The 12,562-nt window shown below is 39.8% G+C and overlaps 1 protein-coding gene across 3 annotated transcripts in view; it reads right to left on the bottom strand.

The window, feature by feature from the left end:
- Positions 1–12,562, bottom strand: part of baiap2l1b (BAR/IMD domain containing adaptor protein 2 like 1b) — a 104,923-nt gene that overhangs the window by 39,073 nt on the left and 53,288 nt on the right. For all 3 annotated transcript variants that reach the window (XM_034189589.1, XM_034189588.1, XM_034189590.1), the window contains exon 7: positions 4,847–4,999. In XM_034189589.1, coding sequence (XP_034045480.1) covers positions 4,847–4,999 — 153 coding nt within the window. The remainder of the gene's footprint in view (positions 1–4,846; positions 5,000–12,562) is intronic.

Raw genomic sequence — 12,562 nt, forward strand, 5'->3', positions numbered from 1 at the left:
GCCTGAGAGCGCTGCGCGAGGTCTCGCACTGTCTCGCACCATGGGAAGTCCTTAAAGCGACAGTATCACCTCAAAATCTCTCATCAGCCGTTAAAATTTTCACTGAAATCCAGCTTAATTTTTCGAACCGTGTCCACTTCGATGTGTCTCACAGGTTTAGAAAAAATTTTGATCAAACAAAGCGCCAGTCTCTCAGCAACTTCTCAGACAAAGGAATTCCGACGAGGGGCTGGACGACTCCTCCCACAAGGAGTGCTCACAGGCGAATGACGTCACCGACAGGCGTGGAAAAACTCACGCATGCGCACGAGGGTTCAAGCATGTCTGACGTAAAAACATATGAATGAAATCCATATAGTTTTTGAAAAAAATAAAAAGGACCTATACTTTATTGACAGCCCTCGTACATTTACTCTGATGGACTACCCAGCAGTGGGGAATAAGTTTCATTACACTAGAAGTCTTTCAGAAAGCGCTGTAACTAGGTTTAAGGATATGATTCCTTCTTTTTATTCTCTAATGCCATATACCAACACAGTGCAGAGTAGCTACCTAAACTCTGTAAGTGAGATAGAGTATCTCGTCAATAGTTTTACATCCTCATTGAAGACAACTTTGGATGCTGTAGCTCCTCTGAAAAAGAGAGCTTTAAATCAGAAGTGCCTGACTCGGTGGTATAACTCACAAACGCGCAGCTTAAAGCAGATAACCCGTAGGTTGGAGAGGAAATGGCGTCTCACTAATTTAGAAGATCTTCACTTAGCCTGGAAAAAGAGTCTGTTGCTCTATAAAAAAAAAAGCCCTCTGTAAAGCTAGGACATCTTACTACTCATCACTAATTGAAGAAAATAAGAACAACCCCAGGTTTCTTTTCAGCACTGTAGCCAGGCTGACAAAGAGTCAGAGCTCTATTGAGTCGAGTATTCCTTTAACTTTAACTAGTAATGACTTCATGACTTTCTTTGCTAATAAAATTTTAACTATTAGAGAAAAAATTACTCATAACCATCCCAAAGACGTATCGTTATCTTTGGCTGCATTCAGTGATGCCGGTATTTGGTTAGACTCTTTCTCTCCGATTGTTCTGTCTGAGTTATTTTCATTAGTTACTTCATCCAAACCATCAACATGTCTATTAGACCCCATTCCTACCAGACTGCTCAAGGAAGCCCTACCATTATTTAATGCTTCGATCTTAAATATGATCAATCTATCTTTATTAGTTGGCTATGTACCACAGGCTTTTAAGGTGGCAGTAATTAAACCATTACTTAAAAAGCCATCACTTGACCCAGCTATCTTAGCTAATTACAGGCCAATCTCCAATCTTCCTTTTCTCTCAAAAATTCTTGAAAGGGTAGTTGTAAAACAGCTAACTGATCATCTGCAGAGGAATGGTCTATTTGAAGAGTTTCAGTCAGGTTTTAGAATTCATCATAGTACAGAAACAGCATTAGTGAAGGTTACAAATGATCATCTTATGGCCTCAGACAGTGGACTCATCTCTGTGCTTGTTCTGTTAGACCTCAGTGCTGCTTTTGATACTGTTGACCATAAAATTTTATTACAGAGATTAGAGCATGCCATAGGTATTAAAGGCACTGCGGTGGTTTGAATCATATTTATCTAATAGATTACAATTTGTTCATGTAAATGGGGAATCTTCTTCACAGACTAAGGTTAATTATGGAGTTCCACAAGGTTCTGTGCTAGGACCAATTTTATTCACTTTATACATGCTTCCCTTAGGCAGTATTATTAGACGGCATTGCTTAAATTTTCATTGTTACGCAGATGATACCCAGCTTTATCTATCCATGAAGCCAGAGGACACACACCAATTAGCTAAACTGCAGGATTGTCTTACAGACATAAAGACATGGATGACCTCTAATTTCCTGCTTTTAAACTCAGATAAAACTGAAGTTATTGTACTTGGCCCCACAAATCTTAGAAACATGGTGTCTAACCAGATCCTTACTCTGGATGGCATTACCCTGACCTCTAGTAATACTGTGAGAAATCTTGGAGTCATTTTTGATCAGGATATGTCATTCAACGCGCATATTAAAGAAATATGTAGGACTGCTTTTTTGCATTTACGCAATATCTCTAAAATTAGAAAGGTCTTGTCTCATAGTGATGCTGAAAAACTAATTCATGCATTTATTTCCTCTAGGCTGGACTATTGTAATTCATTATTATCAGGTTGTCCTAAAAGTTCCCTGAAAAGCCTTCAGTTAATTCAAAATGCTGCAGCTAGAGTACTAGCGGGGACTAGAAGGAGAGAGCATATCTCACCCATATTGGCCTCTCTTCATTGGCTTCCTGTTAATTCTAGAATAGAATTTAAAATTCTTCTTTTTACTTATAAGGTTTTGAATAATCAGGTCCCATCTTATCTTAGGGACCTCATAGTACCATATCACCCCAATAGAGCGCTTCGCTCTCAGACTGCAGGCTTACTTGTAGTTCCTAGGGATTGTAAGAGTAGAATGGGAGGCAGAGCCTTCAGCTTTCAGGCTCCTCTCCTGTGGAACCAGCTCCCAATTCAGATCAGGGAGACAGACACCCTCTCTACTTTTAAGATTAGGCTTAAAACTTTCCTTTTTGCTAAAGCTTATAGTTAGGGCTGGATCGGGTGACCCTGAACCATCCCTTAGATATGCTGCTATAGACTTAGACTGCTGGGGGGTTCCCATGATGCACTGAGTGTTTCTTTCTCTTTTTGCTCTGTATGCACCACTCTGCATTTAATCATTAGTGATTGATCTCTGCTCCCCTCCACAGCATGTCTTTTTCCTGGTTCTCTCCCTCAGCCCCAACCAGTCCCAGCAGAAGACTGCCCCTCCCTGAGCCTGGTTCTGCTGGAGGTTTCTTCCTGTTAAAAGGGAGTTTTTCCTTCCCACTGTCGCCAAGTGCTTGCACACAGGGGGTCATTTTGACCGTTGGGGTTTTTACGTAATTATTGTATGGCCTTGCCTTACAATATAAAGCGCCTTGGGGCAACTGTTTGTTGTGATTTGGCGCTATATAAATAAAATTGATTGATTGATTTACAATTGCCGTCGTGGATTCTCTCTGTGCTGTTTAAACCGCAGCAACTCTCTGGCGTACAAGAAACAAAACAAAAAAAAAAACAACCCTCTGGTACGCAGAGGATTATGGGTTAGGGTCTGAGCACCTGGGCATCAGTAGATGGCAGTGTTCTATGCATTTTGATCCCGGTTATATCAGACGGTTGTCTAATCACAACTTGACTTTTGGCTTTTGCAAATGGCTTTCTTTTTTTACATATGCATAAAATGGCACATTTTACAAAAGCACATTTATATGTAAATACCAACACACACGTCATGTCACATTAACGTGTTGGTTTTTACATAGAATGAATGAGTCAACCAATTAGTGTTAGCGGAGGCTCATTTACCCATAATCCCTTTGGCATTTGTCTGCGTTTGTTACAAAACTTCAGAATTAGTGCATTATTGAAAATGAAAAGATATGTGTTATATTTTAACTTTGTCCAAATGACAGAATGACATGAGTTATTCTATCTGGATTAATTTGATTTTAACTCAAAACCATAAGTCAAAACTGCTTTAATTTCCAAGACCTCTGCTCCACGGCGACACTGCTACATCCTGTTAAGGAATAATGGCTTGTTTTTTGTGTGTGTAGAGTTGAGATTAGCTCCTCTCAACTGCTTCACTGCTGCAAAATATGTAGTAAACAGGAGCTTCCAGCAGGGGGCAGGGCGCACAAAGACAGAAGTGCTGAGTCATTGTTTGGGTTTGTGGTCGCCTTTGATGCTACCAGAAGCGATCGTGGTGTTAAAACAAAATTAGCTTGTTAGTAGTTACAAATGTACCGAAGACAATACTGAAAGTTATCAGTTAGCTGTAGCTTCCGAGAAATATTTGGGTGGTTTATCGGTTTAGCTTTATAAAAGATAACTTTTCAGTTACCTGATTATCTGTTATCGAAGCTAACTTTTTTGTTAGCTGTGCCCACCACTGTTTTTAAACCACAAATGTTGCTTCTACAAGTATTCCAACTACCTGTAATTTGTTAATTCTTCGACAGTCACACGCTCATGATTCAAAAACATTGTAGTAAAATACTGACTATATCATCATTCTATTTGTCACTTAAGGCTTGTGCAACTTTTTTGTTCTCATTTCTTTAAAAAAAAAAAACGTCCTTACAGTAAGTTTGTTGCAGCTTCAAGTTGTCTGTTGGTTTCACTTTTTTTCAGAGCAGGTGCTCTGACCACCTCTCACACACAACACAAAATCTTTTCAGACTGACATGGGATGTTATCAGCATGCATGACAAAGCAGACAAAAATGGTGACAAACGCATCTTAACATGCTTTCGTGCTTGAGGGAAACAGCAGAAAACTCCTTTTCTGGCAGCGCAAAGTGAGTAGTACAGTGGCATGATGCATGTGTATCTCTGCGTGCATGTACACAAACTGCGTTATAATTTTGTGTGCATGCACATTTTTTTGTGTACGATTCACCCACTACAGTGTGTGAATGAGAATGCCATTTTATATTCCAATTTCATTAGCTGATGATACAAGCCTTTCACTTGCCTGTCTTACATAAAAAGCTGAATATCTCAATTTTTAGTGTTATATACAGATTTAATTTTAATTACCTTAATGTAATTTTTTTTTTTAGAACTACATGTAGAATTTCCTTTTTATTTTGACTGAATGCAATCCAAAAATTTGGGCAAATTTTATTTTTTTTTATTGTTTTCTATTTTTTTGAGGACCATAATTAACATAATTAGTCTGTTTGACAGTAAAATAAAGAGAAGCAGGATTGCCTCATACCTTATCATGGAAGGAAGCAAACTGGTAGGAGAACATGCAGTGTTTGTCCACAAGGAAACAAAAACGTCTCTTTTCCTCTAGTAGAGCCTCTTTACATCCTTCTGCAATAAACTTCTGCATGTCCGTCTGACGGCTGATTAATGTTTCCAGACACTGACAACACACACAAACACATCCTGGTAAGTACACATGCAGGTATCTGATCTGTGCACAGGAGCGAAACCAAATGCAATCCCTGGCAAAAAAGGTTATGAAATCATAACATGTTGAAAATGTTAACAGAGCTGCTTCTTTTTTTGAGAAGGAAATAAACTAATCACGAATGCGATACATAAAAGAAATTGTTCAATAGCTGAACATTCTGGTTCCATGAAACACACCCTCAGACAAAATTTAATTAATGTTATATTTCCAGCTCAATTACAGGGGGCAAGAATGTAATCACTCAATGTTGAACAATAAATTCAAACTGTAATTTGTACTTCTGAAACAAATAATGCCACACGTCTGAAAATGCAAATCATTCTGCAGTTAAAGGAGAATTACTGCATACCTTAACAAGCTGTTTACTGGAGTAACTGAAAGGAAATATAGCCCCAATAAGAGAGATGTCAACTGAAACAATGGAAAGGAATAATACAGTAGGGCTTTGAAGTAGAAAATACACAACACATTAAAAACAAATGAATGGACACAGGAGTCACTGTACTGTTAGATTTTCAAGTCCAGACTTAAGACGCACTTATTTTCCCTTACATATGGCTTGCATACTGGTACAGATTTGTTTGACGCTTTTTACTCTTAATTCATTTATTAGTAATTGGAGCGGGCCGCGGCCTCAACTTTACCTAAATTCTGGGTCTTTTAGTGAAGTTTAGGGCTAGTGGCCGGCGATCACTTTAGTATTTCTTCTGTTTTTCTTGTTGTTTAATGCTGGCAAATTATACAGTATTTTTTTGTCTTTCTGATGCCTGATTCTGTAAATGCTTATGAAAGCGTTTACTTCTCTGTTTAAGGTGCAGCTCCGAGATAGGAGTTGTATTTGTGTTGGCAACCCTCCTGTCCTGTGCGCCAATAGCATTTCTTGTATATTCGTCCATGAATTATTCTGTGAATTGTTCTGTAATTTATGTCTGTAGCATGGCCCAAGCAGAGGGTCACCCCTTTGAGTCTGGTCTGCTTGAGGTTTCTTCCTCAGAGGGAGTTTTTCCTTACCACTGTTGCTCTGGGGGTTGGTAAGGTTAGACCTTACCTGTGTGAAGCGCTTTGAGGCAACTCTGTTGCTATATAAATGAAAATAAATTGAAAAAATTGAAAATTAGAAATCAGCTAAATGGGGCTTATACAGTTCATCCAGAAAGTGTTCACAGCACTTCACTTTTTCCATATTTTGTTATGCTACAGCCTTATTCCAAAATGGAGTAAATTCATTTTCCCCCCTCACAATGCTACACACAATACCCAATGACAACATTTTTTTTTTTTTTGCAAGCAAAAAAAAAAAAAAAAAAAAAATCACATGTACATAAATATTCACACCTTTTGCTCAATACTTTGTTGATGCACCTTTGGCAGCAATTACAGCCTCAAGTCTCCTAGAATATGATGCCACAAGTTTGGCGCACCTATCTTTGGGCAGTTTGCCCATGTCTCTTTCCAGCACCTCTGCAATGTTTCAAAAAGCGACAATGCTCAGCTGTTAAACAAAAATGATTTTGTGTCTTATGTTATTTATTTATAGTATTTGCTATGGACAGCGCAGTGGCCAATTGGTCAGTCCACTTGGTTCCCAAACAGAAGGTTCCCGGTTAAAGACAACAGGGCATCCGGCTTAAAACTTGTGCCAAATCAACATGCACGTCCATATCAAATTTGCTGTGGTAACCCTATCAACGTACTCTTCATCATGAAGCAAGAAAGCTGGGTGAATATCCTCTACAGGTGGTACTTCCACAGTTTTTGCTACGGTTGGAATATTCATGCAACATGTTCAAATTTGTTTTTCATGTAACAATGTTAATTTTAAATAGAACTATTATGCTTGGTATCCTCCATCCACATGATTTCAAGGCACTAAGTTATTCTGTTACACACCTATACAAGAAGAGGACAAAGGACTGGTTCTTGTTGGAGGGATACATTTAAGTCCCTATCCTAATCTTTCTCATGCAGGAGATGAGTATTATTGGACTAGAGGAAACTGTATTGATAGATTGGTTTGTATTCAGTGTTTAGTGAAAGAACAGAGAAAGAATGGGAGAGGACATTTGTAACAAGAGCCTCCCTTATCTACACTAACAGGCTGGGATAATAAAATGTCAAAAGGCTACTCAAAGGACTTGGACTACAGTGTGTGGGTGCACATGTTTCAACATAAATCACTTCAAAACCTACATCTGCCCATAGGCAAGTAGAGACACTATTACTGTCCTGGTTTTTGTGTTTATGTGTGCTAACCCCCACAAATTCTTTATTGACTTGTCCTAATCCCAAGGAAAAGTTTTTATTAATTTTGGTGGTGGTAGTAATAAGAACAAGTGATTTTGATGGCCATCAGATAAGCAAATGGCCAAAAGGCATTTTTCATGACCACTGTTGCCTTCGTTCTTGCTCAGGGGGTGGGTGAGGTTAGACCTTACCCTTCTGAAAGCACCTTGGGGCAACTTGTGTTGTGATTTTGTGGCACATAAATGAATTACACTGTGTAGTTATTTCCTGCAATACACCTACACGTAAAGGAGGTGGCTTACAGGTATACAGCACATTAGATTAAGTAAAACAAACTTGCCTTTTGTATTAATCTGGTGCATCAAAGTTCACCAAAAGTTAAGTGGTTTAATCCTCTTTATGGACCCTTGCAATGTGGAGACATATAGAATTATAGTATTTACTGTTTTTGAGTTAAGGCATATGTTCATACAGACTTTTTATTTGAGGACCAGAGTCAGTCTTATTTCAGTTGGTTCAAATTAGAACAAAGTGTATGCAGCCGCAGAGAGAAAAGGCACAGCATCTTTTTTTCCAGTGTGCTCCACCTGTTCTTGTGCATCCTTTTCACAGAGGCGCTGGTATTGTCACTGCAGTACCTTTTCAGCCAACAAGTCAGATGGGGAAAAACTCGTAACCCTCGCAACTAAGAAACTGTAAGAAGCAGCTTATTTTTTACTATCTTCACTTATAGTCAGGTGACATCTTGCTTGCATGCACGCACGCACACACAAAAGTTCATCTAAGGAAGCAAATGGTTGCAGGCGAGAGTGTGTGCTTCTATAACATACTTTTATTGCACATTTTAAAACAGTCATTAGCTATTTACTGTTGTCCTAGACAGTGTTGTCAAAGTAACTTTGAAAAGTTACCTTTTTAGTTGTTTTATACAGTTACATCATTAGCAGCTTTATGCAATTACTTTATTAGAAGCTGCTGAAAACTTGAAGCTAATAAGTAATGTAACTAAGGTAACTGGTAATCTAACTTAGTTACTCTTAAGGCTGAACAATCAGCAAAGTAACTAATAGTTACTTTTCTGAGTACTAAATTTTAAAAATAACCAAGTTAGATTATGAGTTACTTTATTAATTACATTCAGCAGCTGCTGAGAATTTGTCCACAGCTGCTAATGAAGTAACTGTATAAAGTAACTGTAAAATATAACTGTATAAAGTAACTAATGAAGTAACTTTTCAAAGTTACTTTGGCAACACTGGTCATAGAAACAATTCCCATGTGCAGCACATTCTATGAATGAAAACACAGAGATGAAGTGCTCCTCAGTGTTGTGCTAGGAAAAAGATGGAGACAAAAACAAAACAGACACGGGCCGTTACTGCGTCAATAGAATGGAGAGGATGGACTCTGCTCTTTATCCATCTATCCTTTCTGTCACTGCACTTTACAGGGTGCATGCATCTGCTTTTCCAAAGGCTATGAATCCACTTCAGTTTTTTGTTTCCTTCAATTTCTTCAACATGAGAAGAAGCATGTTTAGAATGTGACATTCTTTAGCAGTTACCTTATGATGTAACAGGCGCATAGTCTGCACAAACCCACCGAGCGCTGTGCAAACGTTGATAAGCTTATATGAGGTCTGTGAGAAAACTATCTGACCTTTTTATTTTTTTCAAAAACTATATGGATTTGAATCATGTGCGCTTGCATCAGACAAGCTTGAACCTTCGTGCACATGCGTGAGTTTTTTCACGCCTGTCGGTTGCATCATTCGCCTGTGGGCAGGCTTTGAATGAGCTCTGGTCCACCCCCCTCGTCGGATTTTTATTGTCAGGGAAATGGCTGAGAGGTTGCCGCTTTGCTCCATGAAATGTTTTTCAGAAACTGTTAGAGACAGCCAGTTGGAAACCATTCGAAAGATTCAGATGGATTTCGGTGGAGATTCTGTCGGCGTCACATGGATTAAGGAGTGTTAAAACCTTTTTAAAGACGGCCCACAGCGGTGGAGGGTGCGCGGCGCACCGTGCAGCCATCGACAGGCTGGAACGACCAGATCATTTCTAAACTGAACGCTGTGTTGATCCGGGACATCGTGTGACTACCACAGAAATGGTAAGAGAGCTGGACATAGCACTTTTGCGGCACATTCCACTGTTTCAGGAGATTTTGTAATGAAAGACGCGCGTCGGCTCCGTGCCAACGCGCTCAACAACAACAACAAAAAAAACGCTCAACAAAAAAACACCTCCGTGTTGGAAACCATTCGTAAGATTCAGACGGCTTTCGGTGGCTTTTCAGTCGAGTGAGTATCCGAGAAATTGTTTAACAGCTGGGCATGTTCCAACTTGTCCTGTGAGACTTCCAACACGGAGGTGTTTGTCCCGCTCCATGAGCGGCTGCGTCGCGACGCGCGAATCCGTCCGCACGTCTTTCATTACAAAATCTCCTTTAACAGTGGAATGTGCCAATAAAGTGCTGATCCCGACCTCTTTTGAAACTTCTCTGCTAGTCACATGACGTCCTGCATCAACAGAGCCTTAAATTTGGAAGTGATCTGCTCGTTCCAGCCTGTCGATGGCCGCTTGGGGCGAGGTGCGCCCTCCGCCGCCGTGGGCCGTTTTTAATCCAGTTTTAATGGTCCTTAATCCGTGTGATACCGACAGAATCTTCACCAAAAGCCATCTGAATTTTCCAAATGGTTTCCATCTGGCTGTCTGGCAGAGTTTCTGAAAAAATTTTCATGGAACAAAGCGGCAGTCGCTCCGCCATTCCTAAACAATAAAAATCCGACGAGGGGGTGGACCAGTGCTCACTCAAAGCCTGCCCACAGGCGACTGACGCAACCGACAGGTGTAAAAAAACTCACGCATGCGCACGAAGGTTCAAGCTTGTCTGATGCAAGCGCACATGATTCAAATCCATATAGTTTTTGAAAAAAATAAAATGGTCGGATACTTTTCTCACAGACCTCGTAATTGACAACTGACACTACACATGGCTTTTGCAAAGTACAGTTCTGTGATTAAAATCTTTGACCCCCAAATCAATAGGCTATTTGGGGTCAATATACCAAACACTCAATAAAAGTTTGGTGACAGGCAGTTAAAAAAAAGTTACTGCACTCACAAGGAGCAAGTCAGTCCGACTGACCTTTAATTTTCTGACCCGCAACAAAGAGGCTTCTTGGGGTCACAATGCATAATCCATGTACCTGTTTTGGTGACACCTGGGCCAGTACAACTGAAGTAATCTCGCTGACAAATGCTCCATGACTGACTGACTGACTCACTCCCCACATAGTGATGATGAGCCCACTGGCTGCATCATGGGGAAAAAAACAATATTTCAGAGATAAAAGGTCAGAATCTATCAAATGGCAGCACCAATTATTACCCCAGTCAGTGGTATTTTATCACAATCTTTTATTTTCATCTTTAAGGCCATTAAATAGTTGTTGAATTTAACCAAGTTCAGACAGTCAGATATATTCCTTTTTGTTAATGTATTTGTACTGCAGTAAACACAGGAATAAGTGAAGTGAATCAAAAAGAAAGGTATCAGAAAAAGGAGGCCAGCAAATCAAGTAGTACATACAACCCCAATTCCAATGAAGTTGGGACGCTGTGTAAAATGTAAATAAAAACACAATACAGTGACTTGCAAATCCTCTTCAACCTATATTCAATTGAATACACCACAAAGACAAGATATTTAATGTTCAAACTGATAAATTATTGTTTTTGTGCAAATATTTGCTCATTTTGAAATGGATGCAACACGTTGCAAAAAACCTGGGACAGTGATATGTTTACCACTGTGATACATCACCTTTCCTTCTAACAACACTGAGGACACAAATTGTGAGTATCATGATTGGGTATAAAAGGAGCATCCCCAAAAGTCTCAGCCATTCACAAGCAAAGATGGGGCGAGGATCACCACTTTGTGAACAACTGCGTGAAAAAAAACAAATCAAAACAGTCCAACAGTTTAAGAACAATGTTGCTCAACATTTAATTGCAAGGAATTAAGGGATTCCATCATCTACAGTCCATAATATAATCAAAAGATTCAGAGAATCTGGAGAACTTCCTACACGTAAGCGGCAAGGCTGAAAACCAACATTGAATGCCCGTCACCTTCGCTCCCTCTGGCGGCACTGCATTAAAAACTGACATCATTGTGTAAAGGATCTTACCACGTGGGCTCAGGAACACTTCAGAAAACCATTGTCAGTTAACACAGTTCGTCGCTACATCTACAAGTGCAAGTTAAAACTCTACCATGCAAAGCAAAAGCCGTACATCAACAACATCCAGAAATGCTGCCACCTTCTCTGGGCCCGAGCTCATTTGAAATGGACAGATGCAATGTGGAAAAGTGTGCTGTGGTCTGATGAGTCCACATTTCAAATTGTTTTTGGAAATCATGGATGTCGTGTCCTCCGGACAAAAGAGGAAAAAGACCAACCAGACTGTTACCAGCGCAAAGTTCAAAAGCCAGCATCTGTGATGGTATGGGCAACTTACACATCTGTGATGTCACCATCAATGCTGAAAGGTACATCCAGGTTTTGGAGCAACACATGCTGCCATCCAAGCAACGTCTTTTTCAGGGACGTCCCTGCTTATTTCAGCAAGACAATGCCAAGCTACATTCCGCACGTGTTACAACAGTGTGGCTTCGTAGTAAGAGTGCAGGTACTAGACTGTCCTACCTGCAGTCCAGACCTATTGCCCATTGAAAATGTGTGGCGCATTACAAAGCGCAAAATATGACAACAGAGACCCCGGACTGTTGAACAACTGAAGTCGTACATCAAGCAAAAAAGGGAAAGAATTCCACCTACAAAGCTTCAACAATTAGTGTCCTCAGTTCCTAAACACTTATTGAGTGTTGTTAGAATGAAAGGTGATGTAACACAGTGGTAAACATACCACTGTCCCAGCTTTTTTGAAACGTGTTGCAGGCATCCATTTCAAAATGAGCAAATATTTCCACAAAAACAAAGTCTATCAATTTGAACATTAAATATCTTGCCTTTGTGGTGTATTCAACTGAATATAGGTTGAGGAGGATTTGCACATCATAGTCTTCTGTTCTTATTGACATTTTGCACAACGTCCCAACTTCACTGGAATTGGGGTTGTAAAATAAAAAGGGAATCATATAACTTGCATATATTGTCAACGTTTCTTAAAGTATTTGCAGTTTCTGTAATGTCCACGTCTTCACCGGATTGATGTGCACCAGTGGCGCTCTCGGAAC

The sequence above is a fragment of the Thalassophryne amazonica genome, chromosome 16, assembly GCF_902500255.1.
Source record: "Thalassophryne amazonica chromosome 16, fThaAma1.1, whole genome shotgun sequence".
Classification (NCBI taxonomy): domain Eukaryota; kingdom Metazoa; phylum Chordata; class Actinopteri; order Batrachoidiformes; family Batrachoididae; genus Thalassophryne; species Thalassophryne amazonica.